Source organism: Salmo salar, chromosome 12, assembly GCF_965601325.2.
Source record: "Salmo salar chromosome 12, fSalSal1, whole genome shotgun sequence".
Lineage (NCBI taxonomy): Eukaryota > Metazoa > Chordata > Actinopteri > Salmoniformes > Salmonidae > Salmo > Salmo salar.
The window spans coordinates 5,677,501-5,702,643 of NC_138302.1; the positions used below are offsets into that span (position 1 = coordinate 5,677,501).

The window sequence follows — 25,143 nt, forward strand, 5'->3', positions numbered from 1 at the left end:
CGTGAAACCCCCGGACAGGGCCAAACAGGCAGGATATAACGCCACCCACTTTGCCAAAGCACAGCCCCCACACCACTGGAGGGATATCTCCAACCACCAACTTACCATCCTGAGACAAGGCCGAGTATAGCCCACAAAGATCTCCGCCACGGCACAACCCAAGGGGCGGGCGCCAACCCAGACAGGAAGACCACGTCAGTGACTCAACCCACTCAAGTGACGCACCCCTCCCAGGGACGGCATGGAAGAACACCAGTAAGCCAGTGACTCAGCCCTTGTAATAGGGTTATAGGCAGAGAATCCCAGTGGAGAGAGGGGAACCGGCCAGGCAGAGACAGCAAGGGCGGTTCGTTGCTCCAGCCTTTCCGTTCACCTTCACACCCCTGGGCCAGACTACACTTAATCATAGGACCTACTGAAGAGATGAGTCTTCAGTAAAGACTTAAAGGTTGAGACTGGGTCTGAGTCTCTCACATGGGTAGGCAGACCATTCCATAAAAATGGAGCTCTATAGGAGAAAGCCCTACCTCCAGCCGTTTGCTTAGAAATTCTAGGGACAATTAGGAGGCCTGCGTCTTGTGACCGTAGCGTACGTGTAGGTATGTACGGCAGGACCAAATCGGAAAGATAGGTAGGAGCAAGCCCATGCAATGCTTTGTAGGTTAGCAGTAAAACCTTGAAATCAGCCCTTGCCTTAACAGGAAGCCAGTGTAGGGAGGCTAGCACTGGAGTAATATGATCACATTTTTTGGTTCTAGTCAGGATTCTAGCAGCCGTATTTAGCACTAACTGAAGTTTATTTAGTGCTTTATCCGGGTAGCCGGAAAGTAGAGCATTGCAGTAGTCCAACCTAGAAGTAACAAAAGCATGGATTAATTTTTCTGCATCATTTTTGGACAGAAAGTTTCTGATTTTTGCAGTGTTACGTAGATGGAAAAAAGCTGTCCTTGAAACAGTCTTGATATGTTCTTCAAAAGAGAGATCAGGGTCCAGAATAACGCCGAGGTCCTTCACAGTTTTATTTGAGACAACTGTACAACCATCCAGATTAATTGTCAGATTCAACAGAAGATCTCTTTGTTTCTTGGGACCTAGAACAAGCATCTCTGTTTTGTCCGAGTTTAAAAGTAGAAAGTTTGCAGCCATCCACTTCCTTATGTCTGAAACACAGGCTTCTAGCGAGGGCAATTTTGGGGCTTCACCATGTTTCATTGAAATGTACAGCTGTGTGTCATCTGCATAGCAGTGAAATTTAACATTATGTTTTTGAATGACATCCCCAAGAGGTAAAATATATAGTGAAAACAATAGTGGTCCTAAAACGGAACCTTGAGGAACACCGAAATGTACAGTTGATTTGTCAGAGGACAAACCATTCACAGAGACAAACTGATATCTTTCCGACAGATAAGATCTAAACCAGGCCAGAACTTGTCCATGTAGACCAATTTGGGTTTCCAATCTCTCCAAAAGAATGTGGTGATCGATGGTATCAAAAGCGGCACTAAGATCTAGGAGCACGAGGACAGATGCAGAGCCTCGGTCTGACGTCATTAAAAGGTCATTTACCACCTTCACAGGTGCAGTCTCAGTGCTATGATGGGGTCTAAAACCAGACTGAAGCGTTTCGTATACATTGTTTGTCTTCAGGAAGGCAGTGAGTTGCTGCGCAACAGCTTTTTCTAAGATTTTTGAGAGGAATGGAAGATTCGATATAGGCCGATAGTTTTTTATAATTTCTGGGTCAAGATTTGGCTTTTTCAAGAGAGGCTTTATTACTGCCACTTTTAGTGAGTTTGGTACACATCCGGTGGATAGAGAGCCATTTATTATGTTCAACATAGGAGGGCCAAGCACAGGAAGCAGCTCTTTTAGTAGTTTAGTTGGGATAGGGTCCAGTATGCAGCTTGAAGGTTTAGAGGCCATGATTATTTTCATCATTGTGTCAAGAGATATGGTACTAAAACACTTTAGTGTCTCCCTTGATCCTAGGTCCTGGCAGAGTTGTACAGACTCAGGACAACTGAGCTTTGGAGGAATACGCAGATTTAAAGAGGAGTCCGTAATTTGCTTTCTAATGATCATGATCTTTTCCTCAAAGAAGTTAATGAATTCATTACTGCTGAAGTGAAAGCCATCCTCTCTTGGGGAATGCTGCTTTTTAGTTAGCTTTGCGACAGTATCAAAAATACATTTCCGATTGTTCTTATTTTCCTCAGTTAAGTTGGAAAAATAGGATGATCGAGCAGCAGTGAGGGCTCTTCGATACTGCACGGAACTGTCTTTCCAAGCTAGTTGGAAGACTTCCAGTTTGGTGTGGCGCCATTTCCGTTCCAATTTTCTGGAAGCTTGCTTCAGAGCTTGTGTATTTTCTCTATACCAGGGAGCTAGTTTCTTATGACAAATGTTTTTAGTTTTTAGGGGTGCAACTGCATCTAGGGTATTGCGCAAGGTTAAATTGAGTTCCTCAGTTAGGTGGTTAACTGATTTTTGTCCTCTGACGTCCTTGGGCAGGCAGAGGGAGTCTGGAAGGGCATCAAGGAATCTTTGGGTTGTCTGAGAATTTATAGTACGAATTTTAATGGTCCTTGGTTGGGGTCTGAGCAAATTATTTGTTGCGATTGCAAACGTAATAAAATGGTGGTCCGATAGTCCAGGATTATGAGGAAAAACATTAAGATCCACAACATTTATTCCATGGGACAGAACTAGATCCAGAGTATGACTGTGGCAGTGAGTAGGTCCAGAGACATGTTGGACAAAACCCACTGAGTCGATGATGGCTCCGAAAGCCTTTTGGAGTGGGTCTGTGGACTTTTCCATGTGAATATTAAAGTCACCAAAAATTAGAATATTATCTGCGATGACTACAAGGTCTGATAGGAATTCAGGGAACTCAGTGAGGAACGCTGCATATGGCCCAGGAGGCCTGTAAACAGTAGCTATAAAAAGAGTAGGCTGCATAGATTTCATGACTAGAAGCTCAAAAGACGAAAACGTCGTTGTTGGTTTTTTTTGTAAATTGAAATTTGCTATCGTAAATGTTAGCAACACCTCCTCCTTTGCGGGATGCGCGGGGGATATGGTCACTAGTGTAACCAGGGGGTGAGGCCTCATTTAACACAGTAAATTCATCAGGCTTAAGCCATGTTTCAGTTAGGCCAATCACATCAAGATTATGATCAGTGATTAGTTTATTGACTATAACTGCCTTTGAAGTTAGGGATCTAACATTAAGTAGCCCTATTTTGAGATGTGAGGTACCACAATCTCTTTCAATAATGACAGGAATGGAGGAGGTCTTTATACTAGTGAGATTGCTAAGGCGAACACCGCCATCTTTAATTTTGCCCAACCTAGATCGAGGCACAGACACGGTCTCAATGGGGATAGCTGAGCTGACTACACTGACTGTGCTAGTCGCAGACTCCACTAAGCTGGCAGGCTGGCTAACAGCCTGCTGCCTGGCCAGCACCCTATTTCATTGTGGAGCTAGAGGAGTTAGAGCCCTGTCTATGTTCATAGATAAGATGAGAGCACCCCTCCAGCTGGGATGGAGTCCGTCACTCCTCAACAGGCCAAGCTTGGTCCTGTTTGTGGGTGAGTCCCAGAAAGAGGGCCAATTATCTACAAATTCTATCTTTTTGGAGGGGCAGAAAACCGTTTCCAACCAGCGATTGAGTTGTGAGACTCTGCTGTAGAGCTCATCACTCCCCCTAACTGGGAGGGGGCCAGAGACAATTAATCGATGCCGACACATCTTTCTAGCTGATTTACACGCTGAAGCTATGTTGCGCTTGGTGACCTCTGACTGTTTCATCCTAACATCGTTGGTGCCGACGTGGATAACAATATCTCTATGCTCTCTACACTCGCCAGTTTTAGTTTTAGCCAGCACCATCTTCAGATTAGCCTTAACGTCGGTAGCCCTGCCCCCTGGTAAACAGTGTATGATCGCTGGATGATTCGTTTTAAGTCTAATACTGCGGGTAATGGAGTCGCCAATGACTAGGGTTTTCAATTTGTCAGAGCTAATGGTGAGAGGCTTCGGCGTCTCAGACCCCATAACGGGAGGAGTAGAGACCAGAGAAGTCTCGGCCTCTGACTCCGACTCGTTTAATGGGGAGAACCGATTGAAAGTTTCTGTCGGCTGAATAAGCGACACCGGTTGAGCATTCCTACAGCGTTTCCCGCCAGAAGCCATGAGGGGGTTTATACTAACGTTACTATCTGTACTTAATGGTGGCACAGACGCAGTTTCATCCTTTCCAACACTGAAAAACTCCCTTGCCTAACGATTGCGTCTGAAGCTGGGCTTGCAGCACAGCTATCCTCGCCGTAAGGCGATCGTTCTCCTGTATATTATGAGTACAACGACTGCAATTAGAAGGCATCATGTTAATGTTACTTAGCTTCGGCTGTTTGAAGTCCTGACGAACCATGTCCAGATAAAACCTCCGGAGTGAAAAAGTTGAATGAAAAAAGTTGAGTGAGGGAAAAACTAAATATATATATATATATATATATATATATATATATATATATATATATATATATATATATATATATATATATATATATATATAAATATAAAAATATAATATAAACGGTAATCAAAAAGTAAAAACCGTGAGGATAGAGGTCATGTCTGTCTAGCTCACCACTGAGGATAGAGGGCATGTCTGTCTAGCTCACCACTGAGGATAGAGGTCATGTCTGTCTAGCTCACCACTGAGGATAGAGGTCATGTCTGTCTGTCTCACCACTGAGGGTAGAGGTCATGTCTGTTTAGCTCACCACTGAGGATAGAGGCCATGTATGTCTGTCTCACCACTGAGGATAGAGGCCATGTCTGTCTGTCTCACCACTGAGGACAGAGGCCATGTCTGTCTGTCTCACCACTGAGGATAGAGGCCATGTCTGTCTGTCTGTCTGTCTGTCTCACCACTGATGATAGAGGCCATGTCTGTCTGTCTCACCACTGATGATAGAGGCCATGTCTGTCTGTCTCACCACTGAGGATAGAGGCCATGTCTGTCTGTCTCACCACTGAGGATAGAGGCCATGTCTGTCTGTCTCACCACTGAGGATAGAGGCCATGTCTGTTGGAAGCTAACGTGTGTGTAGCTAACTTGTGTGTGAGCTAACATGTGTGTAGCTAACTTGTGTGTAGCTAACATGTGTGTAGCTAACTGTGTGTGTAGCTAACTTGTGTGTAGCTAACATGTGTGTAGCTAACTTGTGTGTAGCTAACTTGTGTGTAGCTAACTTGTGTGTAGCTAACATGTGTGTAGCTAACATGTGTGTAGCTAACATGTGTGTAGCTAACGTGTGTGTGTGTGTAGCTAACTTGTGTGTGTAGCTAACGTGTGTGTAGCTAACTGTGTGTAGCTAACGTGTGTGTAGCTAACTTGTGTGTAGCTAACGTGTGTGTAGCTAACTTGTGTGTAGCTAACGTGTGTGTAGCTAACTTGTGTGTAGCTAACTTGTGTGTAGCTAACTTGTGTGTGTGTGTAGCTAACCTGTGTGTGTGTGTAGCTAACTTGTGTGTTGTGTGTAGCTAACTTGTGATGTGTGTAGCTAACATGTGTGTAGCTAACATATGTGTGTGTAGCTAACATGTGTGTGTAGCTAACATGTGTGTGTAGCTAACTTGTGTGTGTGTGTAGCTAACTTGTGTGTGTAGCTTACATGTGTGTAGCTAACTTGTGTGTAGCTAACTTGTGTGTGTAGCTAACGTGTGTGTAGCTAACGTGTGTGTAGCTAACATGTGTGTAGCTAACTTGTGTGTGTAGCTAACTTGTGTGTGTAGCTAACATGTCTGTAGCTAACTATGTGTGTGTAGCTAACATGTGTGTGTAGCTAACTTGTGTAGCTAACATGCGTGTAGCTAACATGTGTGTAGCTAACATGTGTGTAGCTAACTGTGTGTGTGTAGCTAACTTGTGTAGCTAACTGTGTGTAGCTAACTGTGTGTAGCTAACATGTGTGTAGCTAACATGTGTGTAGCTAACGTGTGTGTGTGTGTAGCTAACTTGTGTGTGTAGCTAACTTGTGTGTGTAGCTAACTTGTGTGTGTAGCTAACTTGTGTGTAGCTAAGGGGGCCCAATAAAATTATAAAATATTTTCTATTTTCTATTGTGTTTATTTCTATTGTGTGTCTGTGGGTCTTAATTAAACTGTGTGTGTGTGTGTGTGTGTGTGTGTGTGTGTGTGTGTGTGTGTGTGTGTGTGTGTGTGTGTGTGTGTGTGTGTGTGTGTGTGTCTAATTTGTGTGTGTTCCAGTCCCTGTACGTAGTTCTTCCTGGTCTGCTGGACTGTAACCCGTTCCCAGTGGACAGCTCTGAACCCTGCTGGAGAGGAGGTACAGGGTTTCCTGAGCCCGTACGCAGGGTCCTGCAGGTACCATACACACACACACACGCACACGCACACACGCACACACAAACAGGTTAGACACACACACACACACACACACACACACATGATTCCTGCATGTGTGTGTGTGTGTGTGTGGTGTGTGTGTGTGTGTGTGTGTGTGTGTGTGTGTGTGTGTGTGTGTGTGTGTGTGTGTGTGTGTGTGTGTGTGTGTGTGTGTGTGTGTGTGTGTGTGTGAACAGGTGTTCCAGTGCAGTCAGGAGTTACTCCAGGGGTACCAGGTCCACTCAGAGGTCCAGGCCCAGATGTTCTCCTACCTCTTCTTCTTCTCTAACGTATCTCTCTTCAACCAGCTCATGGACAAGGGTGAGACACACGTGGACGCACACACACAGCATTCCCTTTAAATTGTTTAACTTGGGTCAAACGTTTCGGGTAGCCTTCCACAAGCTTCCCACAAGAAGTTGGGTGAATTTTGGCCTATTCCTCCTGACAGAGCTGGTGTAACTGAGTCAGGTTTGTAGGCCTCCTTGCTCGCACACGCTTTTTCAGTTCTGCCCACAAATTTTCCTTGACTATCTTGACTTTGTTGTCCTTAAGCCATTTTGCCACAACTTTGGAAGTATGCTTGCGGTCATTGTCCATTTGGAAGACCCATTTGCGGCCAAGCTTTAACTTCCTGACTGATGTCTTGAGATGTTGCTTCAATATATCTACATTATTTTCCTACCTCATGATGCCATCTATTTTGTGAAGTGCACCAGTCCCTCCTGCAGCAAAGCACCCCCACAACATGATGCTGCCACCCCTGTGTGGGTACAACATCACCGATGCACTTGCTAATAAACTCGCTCACCGAATCAGTGTTTTCATCAATGTTGTTGTTCGACGCTATGCGGAACATATCCCAGTCCACGTGATCGAAGCAATCTTGAAGCGTGGAATCCGATTGGTCGGACCAGCGTTGAACAGACCTGAGGGCGGGAGCTTCCTGTTTTAGTTTCTGTCTATAGGCTGGGAGCAACAAAATGGAGTCGTGGTCAGCTTTTCCGAAGGGAGGGCAGGGGAGGGCCTTAAATGTGTCGCGGAAGTTAGAATAACAATGATCCAGGGTTTTGCCAGCCCGGGTCGCGCAATCGATATGCTGATAAAATTTAGGGAGCCTTGTTTTCAGATTAGCCTTGTTAAAATCCCCAGCTACAATAATAAATGCAGCCTCAGAATAAGTGGTTTCCAGTTTACATAGAGTCCAATGAACTTCTTTCAGGGCCGTCGATGTGTCTGCTTGGGGGGAATATACACGACTGTGATTATAATCAAAGATAATTTTCTTGGTAGATAATGCGGTCGGCATTTGATTGTGAGTAATTCTAAGTCAGGTGAACAAAAGGATTTGAGTTTCTGTATGTTGTTATGATCACACCACATCTCGTTAATCATAAGGCATACACCCCCCGCACTTCTTCTTACCAGAGAGATGCTTGTTTCTGTGTGCGCGATGCGTGAAGAAACCAGGTGGCTGTACCAACTCAGATACCGTGTCTCGAGTTAGCCATGTTTCCGTGAAACAAAGAACGTTACAGTCTCTGATGTCTCTCTGGAAGGCTACCGTTGCTCGGATTTCGTCTACCTTGTTGTCAAGAGACTGGACATTGGCGAGTAGTATGCTCGGGAGCGGTGCGCGATGTGCCCGTCTACGGAGCCTGACCAGAAGACCGCTCCGTCTGCCCCTTCTGCAGCGCCGTTGTTTTGGGTCGCCGGCTGGGATCCGATCCAATAGTTATATTTTGTTTGTTTTTAAATCATTATCCTTCAGTTACCCTCAACCTCTCCCATCTATCTCTGAACACCATCCAGTTTGATTTCTATTTGCCCATATATTTTTAACTGTGCTGTTTCACTAAAGTTCAGAACCTATATACATTTTACAGACACAGTATATTTTACATTAGTTATCTTGTTGTTATTAGTCCCACCCACTCAACCCCTCCCATCAAGCATTTCGCTACACTCGCATTAACATCTGCTAACCATGTGTATGTGACCAATAAAATTTGATTTGATTTATCTCTTAACCTCTCTAGGGGGTGTGGGACTCTACCGTCCCACATGGCCAACATCCAGTGAAATTGCAGAGCGCCAAATTCAAAAACAGAAATACTCATTATAAAAATACATAAAACATACAAGTGTTACACATCGGTTTAAAGATGAACTTCTTGTTAATCCAACCACAGTGTCAGATTTAAAAAATACTTTACGGCGAAAGCAAACCATGTGATTATCTGAGAACATCGTCCAGCAGACAAATCATTACAAACAGTAACCAGCCAAGTAGAGGAGTAACAAAAGTCAGAAATAGCGATAAAATTAATCACTTACCTTTGATGATCTTCATATGGTTGCACTCCCAAGACTCCATGTTACACAATAAATGTTTGTTTTGTTCGATAAAGTCCCTCTTTATATTCAAAAACCTCAGTTTTGTTGGTGCTCTTTGTTCAGTAATCCATCAATCAAATCCTTTTTTACCATCTCTGACATGGTGGAATAATACTGTGTTCTCTGACATGGTGGAATAATACTGTGTTCTCTGACATGGTGGAATAATACTGTGTTCTCTGACATGGTGGAATAATACTGTTTTCTCTGGCATGGTGGAATAATACTGTGTTCTCTGACATAGTGGAATAATACTGTGTTCTCTGACATGGTGGAATAATACTGTGTTCTCTGACATGGTGGAATAATACTGTGTTCTCTGACATGGTGGAATAATACTGTGTTCTCTGACATGGTGGAATAATACTGTGTTCTCTGACATAGTGGAATAATACTGTAAGGCTTGGATGTCGTACAGGAGGAATCAAATGCAGGAAGCAGCAATACAGGGTAGTGGCTTTAATAAGCACAACGGCTAAAACACAAGCCTTCCCAAAACAGCGATCAAAGCGCACAACAAAACAAGGTGCCCCAAACACAGGGGACAAAACACTGTTGGCGCAAACACACGCACTACTGCAAAATACAAAATCAGAGTGTCACCAAGCAAAGCAAACAGAGAAACAATCCCACACAAAGAGCAGGCGGGCCTGCTGGCTAATAAAGCCCGCTAATCAGCCCAACTAGGAACAGGTGCACCTAATAACGAAAAGGGGGGAAAACAAAAAGGGAATCAGTGGCAGCTAGTAGGCCGGTGACGACGACCGCCGAGCGCCACCTGAGCAGGAGGGGGGCCACCTTCGGTAGGAGTCGTGACAGTACCCCTCCCGACGCGTGGCTCCCGCAGCGCGCCGACACCGGCCTTGAGGGCGACCCGGAGGGCGAGGCGCAGGGCGCTCCGGGTGGAGGCGATGAAAATCCCTCAACAGGGACGGGTCCAAGACGTCCTCCACCGGTACCCAGCACCTCTCTTCCGGGCCGCACCACTCCCAGTCCACGAGGTACTGCAGGCCCCTCACCCGGCGTCTCGAGTCCAGAATGGCCCTTAAGCTGTACGCCGGGGAGCCCCCGATGTCCAGAGGGGGCGGAGGGACCTCCGGCACCTCACTTTCCTGCAGGGAACCAGCTACCACCGGCCTGAAGAGAGACACATGAAAAGAGGGGTTAATACGGTAATAGGAAGGGAGTTGTAACCTATAACACACCTCGTTTATCCTCTTCAGGACTTTGAAGGGCCCCACACACTGCGGCCCCAGCTTCCAGCAGGGCAAGCGGAGGGGCAGGTTCCAGGTCGAGAGCCAGACCCTGTCCCCCGGTACGAACACGGGGGCCACACTGCGGAGGCGGTCAGCACTCCTCTTCTGCCGTCCACTGGCTTGCTTCAGAGATTCCTGGACGGCTCTCCAGGTCTCCTTGGAGCACTGCAACCAGTCCTCCACTGCAGGAGCCTCGGTCTGGCTCTGGTGCCATGGTGCCAGGACCGGCTGGTAACCCAACACACACTGAAAAGGTGACAGGTTAGTGGAGGAGTGACGAAGTGAGTTCTGGGCCAACTCAGCCCATGGAATGTACCTCGCCCACTCCCCTGGCCGGTCCTGGTAATACGACCGCAGAAACCTGCCCACCTCCTGGTTCTCCCTCTCCGCCTGCCCATTACTCTCGGGGTGATAACCGGAGGCAAGCTAACCGAGACCCCCAGACGCACCATAAACGCCTTCCATACCCTGGACGTGAACTGGGGACCTCGATCAGAGACAATGTCCTCCGGCACCCCATAGTGCCGGAAGACGTGGGTAAATACGGCCTCGGCAGTCTGCAGGGCCGTAGGGAGACCGGGCAACGGGAGGAGACGGCAGGACTTTGAAAACTGATCCACAACGACCAGAACCATAGTGTTCCCCTGAGATGGAGGGAGATCAGTCAGGAAGTCCACTGACAGGTGAGACCATGGCCATTGTGGAACGGGGAGGGGCTGTAACTTCCCTCTCGGGAGATGCCTAGGAGCCTTACTCTGAGCGCACACCGAACAGGAAGAGACGTAGAACCTCACGTCCTTAGCCAAGGTGGGCCACCAGTACTTCCCCCTAAGACCTCGCACTGTCCTCGCTACACCAGGATGACCCGAAGAGGGTAGAGTGTGGGCCCACCGAATCAATTGATCACGGACACCAAGCAGCACGTACATGCGGCCCGCGGGACACTGTGACGGCGCGGGCTCCTCCCTTAAGGCCCGCTTGATGTCCGAGTCCAACTCCCATACCACCAGTGCCACCAACCTAGAAGCCGGAATGATGGGAGTAGGATCGATGGGCCGATCCTCCGTGTCATAGAGACGTGACAGCGTGTCGGCCCTCGTGTTAAGGGAGCCTGGTCTATAGGAAATGGTGAACCTAAACCGGGTGAAGAACATGGCCCACCTTGCCTGACGCGGATTCAGTCTCCTAGCTGCCCGGATATACTCCAGATTCCGGTGATCGGTCCAGATGAGAAAGGGGTGCTTAGCCCCCTCAAGCCAGTGTCTCCACACCCTCAAGGCTTTTACCATCGCTAACAACTCCCTGTCCCCCACATCATAGTTGCGCTCCGCCGAACTGAGCTTCTTCGAAAAGAAAGCGCAGGGGCGGAGTTTCAGCGGCACACCTGAGCGCTGTGATAGCACGGCACCCACCCCAGCCTCCACCTCCACTATGAATGCTAGAGAGGGGTCCGGGTGTGCCAACACGGGTGCCTCGGTGAACAGCACCTTCAACCTGTTGAAGGAGCTGTCCGCCTCAGGCGACCACCGCAAACGCACCGGCCCCCCCTTCAGCAGTGAGGTAATGAGAGCCGCTACCTGGCTAAAACCTCGGATAAACCTCCGGTAGTAATTGGCAAACCCTAAGAACCGCTGCACCTCCTTCACCATGGTTAGAGACAGCCAATTGTGCACGGCCTTAACGCGGTCACACTCTATCCACACCCCCGTGGTGGAAATGCGATAACCCAGGAAGGAGACGGCTCGTTTGGAGAGCACACACTTCTCAGCCTTGACGTACAGTGGGGGAAAAAAGTATTTGATCCCCTGCTGATTTTGTATGTTTGCCCACTTACAAAGAAATGATCAGTCTATAATTTTAATGGTAGGTTTATTTGAACAGTGTGAGACAGAATAACAAAATAACAAAAAAATCCAGAAAAACGCATGTCAAAAATGTTATAAAATGATTTGCATTTTAATGAGGGAAATAAGTATTTGACCCCTCTGCAAAACATGACTTAGTACTTGGTGGAAAAACCCTTGTTGGCAATCACAGAGGTCAAACGTTTCTTGTAGTTGGCCACCAGGTTTGTACACATCTCGGGAGGGATTTTGTCCCACTCCTCTTTGCAGATCTTCTCCAAGTCATTAAGGCTTCGAGGCTGACGTTTGGCAACTCAAACCTTGAGCTCCCTCCACTGATTTTCTATGGGATTAAGGTCTGGAGACTGGCTAGGCCACTCCAGGACCTTAATGTGCTTCTTCTTGAGCCACTCCTTTGTTGCCTTGGCCGTGTGTTTGGGGTCATTGTCATGCTGGAATACCCATTCACAACCCATTTTCAATGCCCTGGCTGAGGGAAGGAGGTTCTCACCCAAGATTTGACGGTACATGGCCCAGTCCATCGTCCGTTTGATGCGGTGAAGTTGTCCAGTCCCCTTAGCAGAAAAACACCCCCAAAGCATAATGTTTCCACCTCCATGTTTGACAGTGGAGATTGTGTTCTTGGGGTCATAGGCATTAACGATCATTCTCTAGACCTCAGTCTGGTAATGAATGATCATTCTCTAAGTACTAGACCTCAGTCCGGTAATGAATGTTCATTCTCTAGACCTCAGTCTGGTAATGAATGATCATTCTCTAGACCTCAGTCTGGTAATGAATGATCATTCTCTAAGTACTAGACCTCAGTCTGGTAATGAATGATCATTCTCTAGTCCTCAGTCCGGTAATGAATGATCATTCTCTAAGTACTAGACCTCAGTCTGGTAATGAATGATCATTCTCTAAGTACTAGACCTCAGTCCGGTAATGAATGATCATTCTCTAAGTACTAGACCTCAGTCTGGTAATGAATGATGTGGCAGTTGAGCAAGTAGCTAGAGGAAACTATTCAACTAGGCACAAACTGGTTGAATCAATGCTGTTTCAACATAATTTGTCAATGTATTTGTGACGTGAAGTGTAGGTGTAGAGCACATTTGGGATTTGCGAAAAGTAATCAACCAGTGTTGTTTCCATCTCATTTCAACCAAACATTGAAATTTGGGTTAAACTTCAACTTAAATACAATTCCATTCGGCATAAACTGGTTGAATCAATGTCGTTTCAATGTAATTTGTCGAAGTATTGTGACGTGACATCTAGGTGGAAAATACATTTGGATTTCAACCTTAGAAACAGAGAACAAATGAATCCTCATGAATAAGGAACAATGAAAAATAGTCCAAATAAACCCTATTTAATCTAAAGGTTTGTCAGAGGAATAGATGGTTTGCAGCATGGATCAGATGAGATGGAGGTCATTACCACTGAATACATTCAAAAGGATATTGTAGGTGCCACAGAATGTTTTTTTTATCCCATTACCACACAGAGAGAAACACACAGACAGACAGGCACACTCCCATTAGACTGCGTCAGGGTAAATCCCTAGACGAGGAATTGTGTGTGTGTGTGTGTGTGTGTGTGTGTGTGTGTGTGTGTGTGTGTGTGTGTGTGTGTGTGTGTGTGTGTGTGTGTGTGTGTGTGTGTGTGTGTGTGTGTGTGTGTGTCAGCATTTTGATGGCGGAGAGGAAAGCAACTCGTGCTTTAGATTTGTCCTTGACAACCTCCCACTCCCCTTCCCACCTCCTCTTTTCCTCTGATGGTCTTTATTAATGGGTGGGGGGATGGGGGAGGAAGAGAGATGTCTGGGATGGAGGGTAAGATGGGGGAGCTAAAAGCAATGTAGGGTGAGAGCTGATGACCTTCCTAACATAGATCTTTCACTGTCTCTCTCGCTCTCTCTATTTCTCTCTCTTTCTCTCTCCCCCTTTCTCTCTCTCTCTCTCTCTCTCTTCTTTCTCCCCCTCTCTTTCTCTCTCCCCCTTTCTCTCTCTCTCTCTCTCTCTCTCTCTCTCTTTCTCTCAATCTCTCTCTTTCTCTCTCCCCCTTTCTCGCTCTCTCTCTTTCTCTCTCCCCCTTTCTCTCTCTCTCCCCCCTTTTTCTCTCTCTGTCTCTCTCTCTGTGTTTGAAAGCACTAGATGTATGAATGTATATATAGACTACATGGTCACTACGGGGCAGCTCTAGCAGGGCAGAAATTTGACCAACTGACTTGTTGGAAAGTTGGCATCCTATGACGGTGCCACGTTGAACGTCACTGAGCTCTTCAGTAAGGCCATAAATGTTTGTCTATGGAGATTGCATGGCTGTGTGCTCGATGTTATACACCTGTATACACTTGAAGGGGTGTACACATATATAGTGTAGTTAGTCCACATACTGCTGGCCATGTAGTGTATCTGTTTCTCTCTCTGTTCATTGATGTTTCTCTGGCGACGGTATCCATGGTAACAGCAGGTAGAGCCAATGTCAGATGCCATAGCAACCAGGGCAGAGAGAGGCAGAGAGAGGCAGAGAGAGGCAGAGGCAGAGAGAGGCAGAGAGAGGTAGAGGCAGAGAGAGGCAGAGAGAGGTAGAGAGAGGCAGAGAGAGGCAGAGAGCAGCAGAGAGAGGCAGAGAGAGGCAGAGAGAGAGAGCTGAGTGGTATTGTGTGTTAGTGTTTGCTGTGACAAACTGTGACCTGTAAGCAGATTATATCAGAAGACCATTTCTGCTGAGGACTACGTCTAGGTTTTGTGTGTTGTATTTGTAGTGTCTGAGGGGTTAAGGTTCAGTCATGTCTCTCAGAGAAGTGAGGACAGATGATCATATTCCCAGACTATAAGCCTATTAGGGGGTGGATGGGGGGGCGGAAGGGGGATGGAGCTGTACCCCTGGGGTGGGGTAGGAGGGGGTGAAGGAGGAGGAGGAGGAGGAGGGCTGGACGGGGATTAGCTGCTGGACCTCTTAAAGTGGCACTAATGACTACTCCAGTCTCCTTTCTCAATAGGTGGTCCAGGTTAGTCATGACATGGCACAAGTGGGGTGGGGCTATTGTTCCTCAAGCAAGGGGGGGGGGGGGGGGGGGCTAATGACATCACAGATTCCCCTCAGACCAGCTCCTTTAAGTTTTTAACTCAAAACTTGAGAGGGGGAGAGAGAGTACTACCTCACCCACCCCTCACCAAACATGTACAGCAGGCTGATAGAGAGTAATGATTGGTAGACTGCGGTCTCTGTCTCCATAGTAACACCAAACTCTGCACAGAATTCTGTGTGCGTGTGTCTGTGTGCATGTAGTTCTGGTTAGCTACTAGATGGTGCTCCCAGGGGGGGGGAGAGAGAGAGAGAGAGAGAGAGAGAGAGAGAGAGAGAGAGAGAGAGAGAGAGAGAGATTCTGAGCCCCTCTCTGCCCTAGGAACTCCGCAATTCTGGAGAAAAGTTGATCACAAATATTCCGTCAGGAAATGTGTTCTACAACAAACTAACCAGACAGGTGTGGAATGTGTTCTACAACAGACTAACCAGACAGGTGTGGAATGTGTTCTACAACAGACTAACCAGACAGGTGTGGAATGTGTTCTACAACAGACTAACCAGACAGGTGTGGAATGTGTTCTACAACAGACTAACCAGACAGGTGTGGAATGTGTTCTACAACAGACTAACCAGACAGGTGTGGAATGTGTTCTACAACAGACTAACCAGACAGGTGTGGAATGTGTTCTACAACAAACTAACCAGACAGGTGTGGAATGTGTTCTACAACAGACTAACTAGACAGGTGTGGAATGTGTTCTACAACAGACTAACCAGACAGGTGTGGAATGTGTTCTACAACAGACTAACCAGACAGGTGTGGAATGTGTTCTACAACAAACTAACCAGACAGGTGTGGAATGTGTTCTACAACAGACTAACCAGACAGGTGTGGAATGTGTTCTACAACAGACTAACCAGACAGGTGTGGAATGTGTTCTACAACAGACTAACCAGACAGGTGTGGAATGTGTTCTACAACAGACTAACCAGACAGGTGTGGAATGTGTTCTACAACAAACTAACCAGACAGGTGTGGAATGTGTTCTACAACAAACTAACCAGACAGGTGTGGAATGTGTTCTACAACAGACTAACCAGACAGGTGTGGAATGTGTTCTACAACAGACTAACCAGACAGGTGTGGAATGTGTTCTACAACAGACTAACCAGACAGGTGTGGAATGTGTTCTACAACAAACTAACCAGACAGGTGTGGAATGTGTTCTACAACAAACTAACCAGACAGGTGTGGAATGTGTTCTACAACAGACTAACCAGACAGGTGTGGAATGTGTTCTACAACAGACTAACCAGACAGGTGTGGAATGTGTTCTACAACAAACTAACCAGACAGGTGTGGAATGTGTTCTACAACAGACTAACCAGACAGGTGTGGAATGTGTTCTGGTATAACTGTGGAAATAACGGCATTTTTATTTGTGTGTGTGTGTGTGTGTGTGTGTGTGTGTGTGTGTGTGTGTGTGTGTGTGTGTGTGTGTGTGTGTGTGTGTGTGTGTGTGTGTGTGTGTGTGTGTGTGTGTGTGCGTGCGTGCGTGCGTGCGTGCGTGCGTGCGTGCGTGCGTGCGTGCGTGCGTGCGTGCGTCTGTAGGTCCGTCGCGGGGCTGGTTCCAGCGCTCTAAGGTTCTCCAGGTACAGGCCTGTGTCAGGATGGTTCTAGAGTGGACTAGGAAGGCGGGGCTTAGTTACCTGGCAGACAAGTTCTTCAACAAGTTCAACAGCGCTGTCAGCATCCTGGCCACACCCCCTCAGCAGCTAACACAGGTAACATCACACACCTGACCTCTGCCCTCTAACCCTGTCAGCATCCTGGCCACACCCCCTCAAAAGCTAACACAGGTAACATCACACACCTGACCCCTGACCTCTAACCTTTTCTCACCTTAAAGGTCCAATGCAGCCATTTTTATATCAATATAAAATAATTTCTGGGTAACAATGAAGTACCTTACTGTGATTGGTCAACAAGAAACAAAAAAATAGTTTCTTAGCAAAGAGGAGTTTCTCAAGCAAGAATTTGGGACTGTCTGGGAGTGGTCTGAGTGGGGAGGGGAAAACTGAAAACTAGCTGTTATTGGCTGAGAGGTTTGGAACTGTCTGTCTTATTGGTCTCTTAACTAAATCATCAGGAAGACCAAAACTCCATCCTACTGATTTGCACAGTATTATTCCAAGCTTACAGTGTGGAAATAAATATAAAATACAGAAAAATCTATTTTTTTGCACTGGGCCTTTAACTCACCCCAACTCTTAATAATCCTAAAGGTTAAGAAATGTGTATTTTTCTATATATTCTGATATATTTATCACTCTATATATTCTGACATATTTATCACTCTATATATTCTGATATATTTATCTCTCTATATATTCTGATATATTTATCTCTATATGTGTCTAGATGAGTTTGAAGGTGCTGTGTGTGGACCACCCCAGTGGCTATACATTCTGATATATTTATTTCTCCATATATTCATCTCTCTATATATTCTGATATATTTATCTCTCTATATATTCTGATATATTTATCTCTCTATATATTCTGATATATTTATTTCTCCATATATTCTGATATATTTATTTCTCCATATATTCTGATATATTTATCTCTCTATATATTCTGATATTTATCTCTCTATATATTCTGATATATTTATCTCTCTATGTATTCTGATATAGTTATCTCTCTATACTTCTTGATTAGTTGGAAGGTGCTGTGTGTGGACCACCCCAGTGTCTATATTTTCTTATATATTTATTTATATACTGTATGTCTTTATACACTGAACACAAATATAAATGCAACATGGAACAATTTCAAAGATTTTACTGAGTTACAGTTCATATAAGGAAATCAGTCAATTGAAATAAATTCATTAGGCTCTAATATATGGATTTCACATGACTGGGCAACAGCACAGCCACGGGTGGGCCTGAGAGGGCATAAGACCACCCACTGTGGAGCCAGGCCCACCCACTGTGGAGCCAGGCCCACCCACTGTGGAGCCAGGCCCACCCACTGTGGAGCCAGGCTCAGCTAATCAGAAGTCGTTTTCCCCACAAAGGGGCTTTATTACAGACAGAAATACTCCTCAGCACCCCCCTTGTTCAGTATGTATTTCTGTCTAGATGAGTTGGAAGGGGCTGTGTGCAGACCACCCCAGTCTGATGCCGGTCTATATATTCTGATATATTTCTCTATATATTTCTAGATGAGTTGGAAGGTGCTGTGTGCGGACCACCCCAGTCTGATGCCGGTCTATATATTCTGATATATTTCTCTATATATTTCTAGATGAGTTGGAAGGGGCTGTGTGCAGACCCACCCCAGTCTGAAGCTAGCCTATATATTCTTATATATTTATGTATATATTTCTCTATATATTTCTAGATGAGTTGGAAGGTGCTGTGTGCGGACCACCCCAGTCTGATGCCGGTCTATATATTCTGATATATTTCTCTATATATTTCTAGATGAGTTGGAAGGGGCTGTGTGCGGACCACCCCAGTCTGATGCCGGTCTATATATTCTGATATATTTCTCTATATATTTCTAGATGAGTTGGAAGGGGCTGTGTGCAGACCCACCCCAGTCTGAAGCTAGCCTATATATTCTTATATATTTATGTATATATTTCTCTATATATTTCTAGATGAGTTGGAAGGGGCTGTGTGCAGACCACCCCAGTCTGATGCCGGTCTATATATTCTGATATATTTCTCTATATATTTCTAGATGAGTTGGAAGGGGCTGTGTGCAGACCCACCCCAGTCTGAAGCTAGCCTATATATTGTTATATATTTATGTATATATTTCTCTATATATTTCTAGATGAGTTGGAAGGGGCTGTGTGCAGACCACCCCAGTCTGATGCCGGTCTATATATTCTGATATATTTCTCTATATATTTCTAGATGAGTTGGAAGGTGCTGTGTGCGGACCACCCCAGTCTGATGCCGGTCTATATATTCTGATATATTTCTCTATATATTTCTAGATGAGTTGGAAGGTGCTGTGTGCGGACCACCCCAGTCTGAAGCCGGTTCAGCTGCATGGCCTATTGACTCAGTACCAGTTGACAGCTGAGATGGGGCCTGTTCCTATCTGGCAGCCCAGCAGTGAGGATGAGGCATACATATACAGGACAGGTACCTGTTGGGGGGGGGGGGGGGGGGGGGGGGGGTTAGCACATATCAGTTTATACCTGTATGTGTTAACATGTCTGTGTTCATCTAACCCCTGCAGTGTCTGTGTGGATTCTAACCCCTGGTCTGCTGTGTCTGTGTGGATTCTAACCCCTGGTCTGCTGTGTCTGTGTAGATTCTAACCCCTGGTCTGCTGTGTCTGTGTGGATTCTAACCCCTGGTCTGCTGTGTCTGTGTGGATTCTAACCCCTGGTCTGCTGTGTCTATGTGGATTCTAACCCCTGGTCTGCTGTGTCTGTGTGGATTCTAACCCCTGGTCTGCTGTGTCTGTGTGGATTCTAACCCCTGGTCTGCTGTGTCTGTGTGGATTCTAACCCCTGGTCTGCTGTGTCTGTGTGGATTCTAACCCCTGGTCTGCTGTGTCTGTGTGGATTCTAACCCCTGGTCTGCTGTGTCTGTGTGGATTCTAACCCCTGCTGTGTCTATGTAGATTCTAACCCCTGTTCTGCTGTGTCTGTGTGGATTCTAACCCCTGCTCTGCTGTGTCTGTGTGGATTCTAACCCCTGGTCTGCTGTGTCTATGTGGATTCTAACTCCTGCTGTGTCTGTGTGGATTCTAACCCCTGCTCTGCTGTGTCTGTGTGGATTCTAACCCCTGCTCTGCTGTGTCTGTGTGGATTCTAACCCCGGGTCTGCTGTGTCCCTCCCCCAGTGGACTTGTTGGAGAGTTTTGAGAACCACCCCCCCATCATCCTCCCCAGCGGGGGGTTCAGAGTGGACCTGGACAGTGACTGTATAGAGGACAGCATCTATAGACAGCTGCTCTACGTCAAACACTTCCTCTGGGGGTTACGCACAAAGACTCACACACACCCCACTGTCAACAACACACACACTCACACACACCCTACTGTCAACAACACACACACTCACACACACCCCACTGTCAACAACACACACACTCACACACACCCCACTGTCAACAGCTCACACACTCACAATCACACCGCGGTTAACGGGACTGGAACGAGCACGAGCACCGGGACTAGTACCACCGCCGCAGACTGGCAGCAAGCACAGGTAGGTCACGTGATGGACACTCACACTCACACACCCACACTCTCTCACACACGCTCACTCACACACACTGACACACACACTCACACACACACGCTCACACACACACTCACACACACACACACACACACACACACACACACACACACACACACACACACACACACTCCTTGCAGTAATCTGGGCCATGTGCCTCAGCAGCTGTGGTTCTTTAGCAGTTACCAGTAATCTGTTACATGAAATACAAAAGCCCTCTAAGGCATCCTCTCTCTCACACACACACACACACACACACACACACACACACACACACACACACACACACACACACACACACACACACACACACACACACACTTACTCACACACACGTACTCACACACACGTACTCACACACACTCACACTCACTCACACACACTCACTCACATACACACACACACACACACACATGGATGTGCACACAGACAATACTGCCCCCCCTCTGCAAGAACTCAGACTTGCCGCATATGTTGATCACACATCCACCCTGGCGGTGCCAAGTCCTAGACATGACATCCACCCTGGCGGTGCCAAGTCCTAGACATGACAGCCACCCTGGCGGTGCCAAGTCCTAGACATAACATCCACCCTGGCGGTGCCAAGTCCTAGACATGACAGCCACCCTGGCGGTCCCAAGTCCTAGACATGACATCCACCCTGGCGGTGCCAAGTCCTAGACATGACAGCCAACCAGGCGGTGCCAAGTCCTAGACATGACATCCACCCTGGCGGTGCCAAGTCCTAGACATGACAGCCACCCTGGCGGTCCCAAGTCCTAGACATGACATCCACCCTGGCGGTGCCAAGTCCTAGACATGACATCCACCCTGGCGGTGCCAAGTCCCAGACATGACATCTACCCTGGCGGTGCCAAGTCCCAGACATGACATCCACCCTGGCGGTGCCAAGTCCTAGACATGACATCCAACCAGGCGGTGCCAAGTCCCAGACATGACATCCACCCTGGCGGTGCCAAGTCCTAGACATGACATCCACCCTGGCGGTGCCTTGTCCTAGACATGACATCCACCCTGGCGGTGCCTTGTCCTAGACATGACATCCACCCTGGCGGTGCCTTGTCCTAGACATGACATCCACCCTGGCGGTGCCTTGTCCTAGACATGACACCCACCCTGGCGGTGCCTTGTCCTAGGCATGACATTTACCCTGGCGGTGCCTTGTCCTAGACATGATAGCCACCCTGGCAGTGCCGAGTCCTAGACATGACAGCCACCCTGGCGGTGCCAAGTCCTAGACATGACATCCACCCTGGCGGTGCCAAGTCCTAGACATGACATCCACCCTGGCGGTGCCAAGTCCTAGACATGACATCCACCCTGGCGGTGCCAAGTCCTAGACATGACATCCACCCTGGCGGTGCCAAGTCCTAGACATGACATCCAACCTGGCAGTGCCAAGTCCCAGACATGACATCCAACCAGGCGGTGCCAAGTCCCAGACATGACAGCCATGGTAATCAGATTAAGGCTTTAGGACCAGTAAGTAGTCAGTCAGGACGGCTGGCTGGATTATACTTTGGTGTTACTGAGAGAGGCCCACTGCAGGCAACACCACCACCACACACACCACACACACACCACACACACACACACACACACACACACACACACACACACACAACACACACACACACACACACACACACACACACACACCTGCCTTTAACAGTATTGTAACTGTGTGTTGTTTTATCCCCCCTCCCCCACAACCTCCAGAGGGACTGCCCTCCGTCCCACAACAGTCCTCGGTCAGGAGTGGGGGAGGAGTGGGTGAGGGATAGACCCCCAGGCCAATCTCACAGCAGTGTGAGGAGGAATGGCACCGCCCCCCACCTCCGGCCGACCAACCAGGACCCTTCGTGCCTCCTGACTTCGCCCAACACGCCCCGGAACCCCGAGGGGGGTGGGGCTGACCTGGTTGGACACGCCCCCCAGGTCAACGGCTGCAGTAATAGCAGACCTTCAACGGACGGGAAGAAAAGCAACGGACTAGAGGGTAAAGACTCCTCTACTGACATATATATAGACATACAGTCAGGTCCAGAATTATTGGCACCCTTGATAAAGTTGAGCAGAAAATACTTTTGTTTAATGTATAAACTGAGTATAGCAAACATGAGCATCACTCCCCCCATAGCTTTCACCTGGTCAGTCTATGTCATGGAAATAGCAGATCTCCTTAATGTTTTGTACTCTCAGTGTATATTTTGTTTTAAAATCTGCACAAAAATATAAACGCACCATGCAACAATTTCAACGATTTTACTGAGTCACAGGTCATAGAAGGAAAGCAGTCAATTTAAATAAATTCATTTGGTGCTAATCTATGGATTACACATGACTGGGCAGGGGCGCAGCCTTGGGTGGGCCTGGGAGGGCATAGACCTACCCACTGAGGAGCCAGGCCCAGCCAAACAGAATTAGTTTTTTCCCCACAAAAGGGCTTTATTACCGACATAAATACTCCTCAGTTTCATCAGCTGTCTGGGTGGCTAATTTAAGACAATACTGCAGGTATAGAAGCCGGATGTGGAGGTCCTGGGCTGGCCTGGTTACACATGGTCTTCGGTTGTGAGGCCGGTTGGACGTACTGCCAAATTCTCTAAAACTACGCTGAAGGCAGCTTATGGTAGAGAAATTAACATTAAATTATCTGGCAACAGATCTGGTGAACATCACTGTAGTCAGCATGCCATTTGCACGCTTCCTCAAAACTTGAGACATCTGTGGAATTGTGTGACAAAACTGCACATTTTAGAGTGGCCTTTTATTGTCCCCAGCAGAAGGTGCACCTGTGTAATGATCATGCTGTTTAATCAGCTTCTTGATATGCCACACCTGTCAGTCAGGTGGATAGATTATCTTGGCAAATGAGAAATGCTCACTAACAGGGATGTAAACAAAATTGTGCACAAAATTTGAGAGAAATAAGCTTTTTTTTGTGCGTATGGAACATTAATGGGATCTTTTATTTCAGCTCATGAAACATGGGAACATTTTAATATGCTATTTATCCAAAGCGACATAGTTATGCGTGCATACATTTTACTTATGAGTGGTCCTGGGTATTGAACCCACGACCCCGAGCGTTACAAGCACCATGAATTACCAACTTAGCTACAAAGGACCACAAAGTCTCCTGACTTGAACCCCATTGAGAACCTGTGGTTTGAATTGAAGAGTCAAAGTCTCCGGTCTTGAACCCCATTGAGAACCTGTGGTTTGAATTAAAGAGTCAAAGTCTCCGGTCTTGAACCCCATTGAGAACCTGTGGTTTGAATTAAAGAGTCAAAGTCTCCGGTCTTGAACCCCATTGAGAACCTGTGGTTTGAATTAAAGAGTCAAAGTCTCCGGTCTTGAACCCCATTGAGAACCTGTGGTTTGAATTGAAGAGTCAAAGTCTCCTGACTTGAACCACATTGAGAACCTGTGGTTTGAATTAAAGAGTCAAAGTCTCCTGACTTGAACCACATTGAGAACCTGTGGTTTGAATTAAAGAGTCAAAGTCTCCTGACTTGAACCACATTGAGAACCTGTGGTTTGAATTGAAGAGGATAGTCCTGAAGTGCAGACTGAAGGATATCAATGATCTGGTAGGATTCTGTATGGAGGAATGGTCTAAGATACCTCCTAGTGTGTTCTAGAACTCATAAAACACTTTACAAAAAGGCTGTGTCATTATCCTGGCAAGCAGATGGTGCTAGAGTATTGAAAACAGGGGTGCCAATAATTTTTTATGGATTTAAAAAAAAAATTAGTTGTTAAACAAAATCTCTTTCTGTAATTATAAAATAATCTAATGGTCCCATTATTTGGAGCTTGCAATATAGCTCAGTGTTTGTATTGTACTAATCCTCATCAGGGATGCCGATAATATTTATTTGTATTATATCTTTGTATTATATTAATCTTTATCAAGGGTGCCAATAATTATGGACCTGACTGACATATATATATATATATATATATATATATATACAGCGATATAGTTTTTTACAGTATGTAATAAATAAAGCAATAGCATCAGCAATGGACTTGAGGATATAAACTCATGTACAGCAACATATAAGGAAATATAATACTTTTTGACGTAATCTATATGAAATACACCATAACATGAGAACTGACTGGCAACATAACTGAGTGGACTGCTGTTGTTCCCTGATAAACTCTGGCTGTCTCCCCCTGGTGACAGTGTTCAGTACTGCATGTCTCCCCCCTGGTGACAGTGTTCAGTACTGCATGTCTCCCCCCTGGTGATAGTGTTCAGTACTGCATGTCTCCCCCCTGGTGACAGTGTTCAGTACTACATGTCTCCCCCCTGGTGACAGTGTTCAGTACTACATGTCTCCCCCCTGGTGACAGTGTTCAGTACTACATGTCTCCCCCCTGGTGACAGTGTTCAGTACTGCATGTCTCCCCCCTGGTGATAGTGTTCAGTACTGCATGTCTCCCCCCTGGTGACAGTGTTCAGTACTGCATGTCTCCCCTGGTGACAGTGTTCAGTACTGCATGTCTCCCCCCTGGTGACAGTGTTCAGTACTGCATGTCTCCCCCCTGGTGACAGTGTTCAGTACTGCATGTCTCCCCCCTGGTGACAGTGTTCAGTACTACATGTCTCCCCCCTGGTGACAGTGTTCAGTACTGCATGTCTCCCCCTGGTGACAGTGTTCAGTACTGCATGTCTCCCCCTGGTGACAGTGTTCAGTACTGCATGTCTCCCCCCTGGTGACAGTGTTCAGTACTGCATGTCTCCCCCCTGGTGACAGTGTTCAGTACTACATGTCTCCCCCCCTGGTGACAGTGTTCAGTACTACATGTCTCCCCCCTGGTGACAGTGTTCAGTACTGCATGTCTCCCCCTGGTGACAGTGTTC

General features: G+C 46.7%; 1 protein-coding gene across 2 annotated transcripts in view; it reads left to right on the forward strand.

Annotated features, from left to right (window-relative positions):
* The window catches only part of radil (Ras association and DIL domains), an 80,123-nt gene that overhangs the window by 46,314 nt on the left and 8,666 nt on the right, over window positions 1-25,143 (forward strand). For both annotated transcript variants that reach the window (XM_082958486.1, XM_082958487.1), the window contains exons 12-17: window positions 6,287-6,403; window positions 6,622-6,745; window positions 16,576-16,748; window positions 18,983-19,133; window positions 19,843-20,210; window positions 21,984-22,263. In XM_082958486.1, coding sequence (XP_082814612.1) covers window positions 6,287-6,403; window positions 6,622-6,745; window positions 16,576-16,748; window positions 18,983-19,133; window positions 19,843-20,210; window positions 21,984-22,263 — 1,213 coding nt within the window. The remainder of the gene's footprint in view (window positions 1-6,286; window positions 6,404-6,621; window positions 6,746-16,575; window positions 16,749-18,982; window positions 19,134-19,842; window positions 20,211-21,983; window positions 22,264-25,143) is intronic.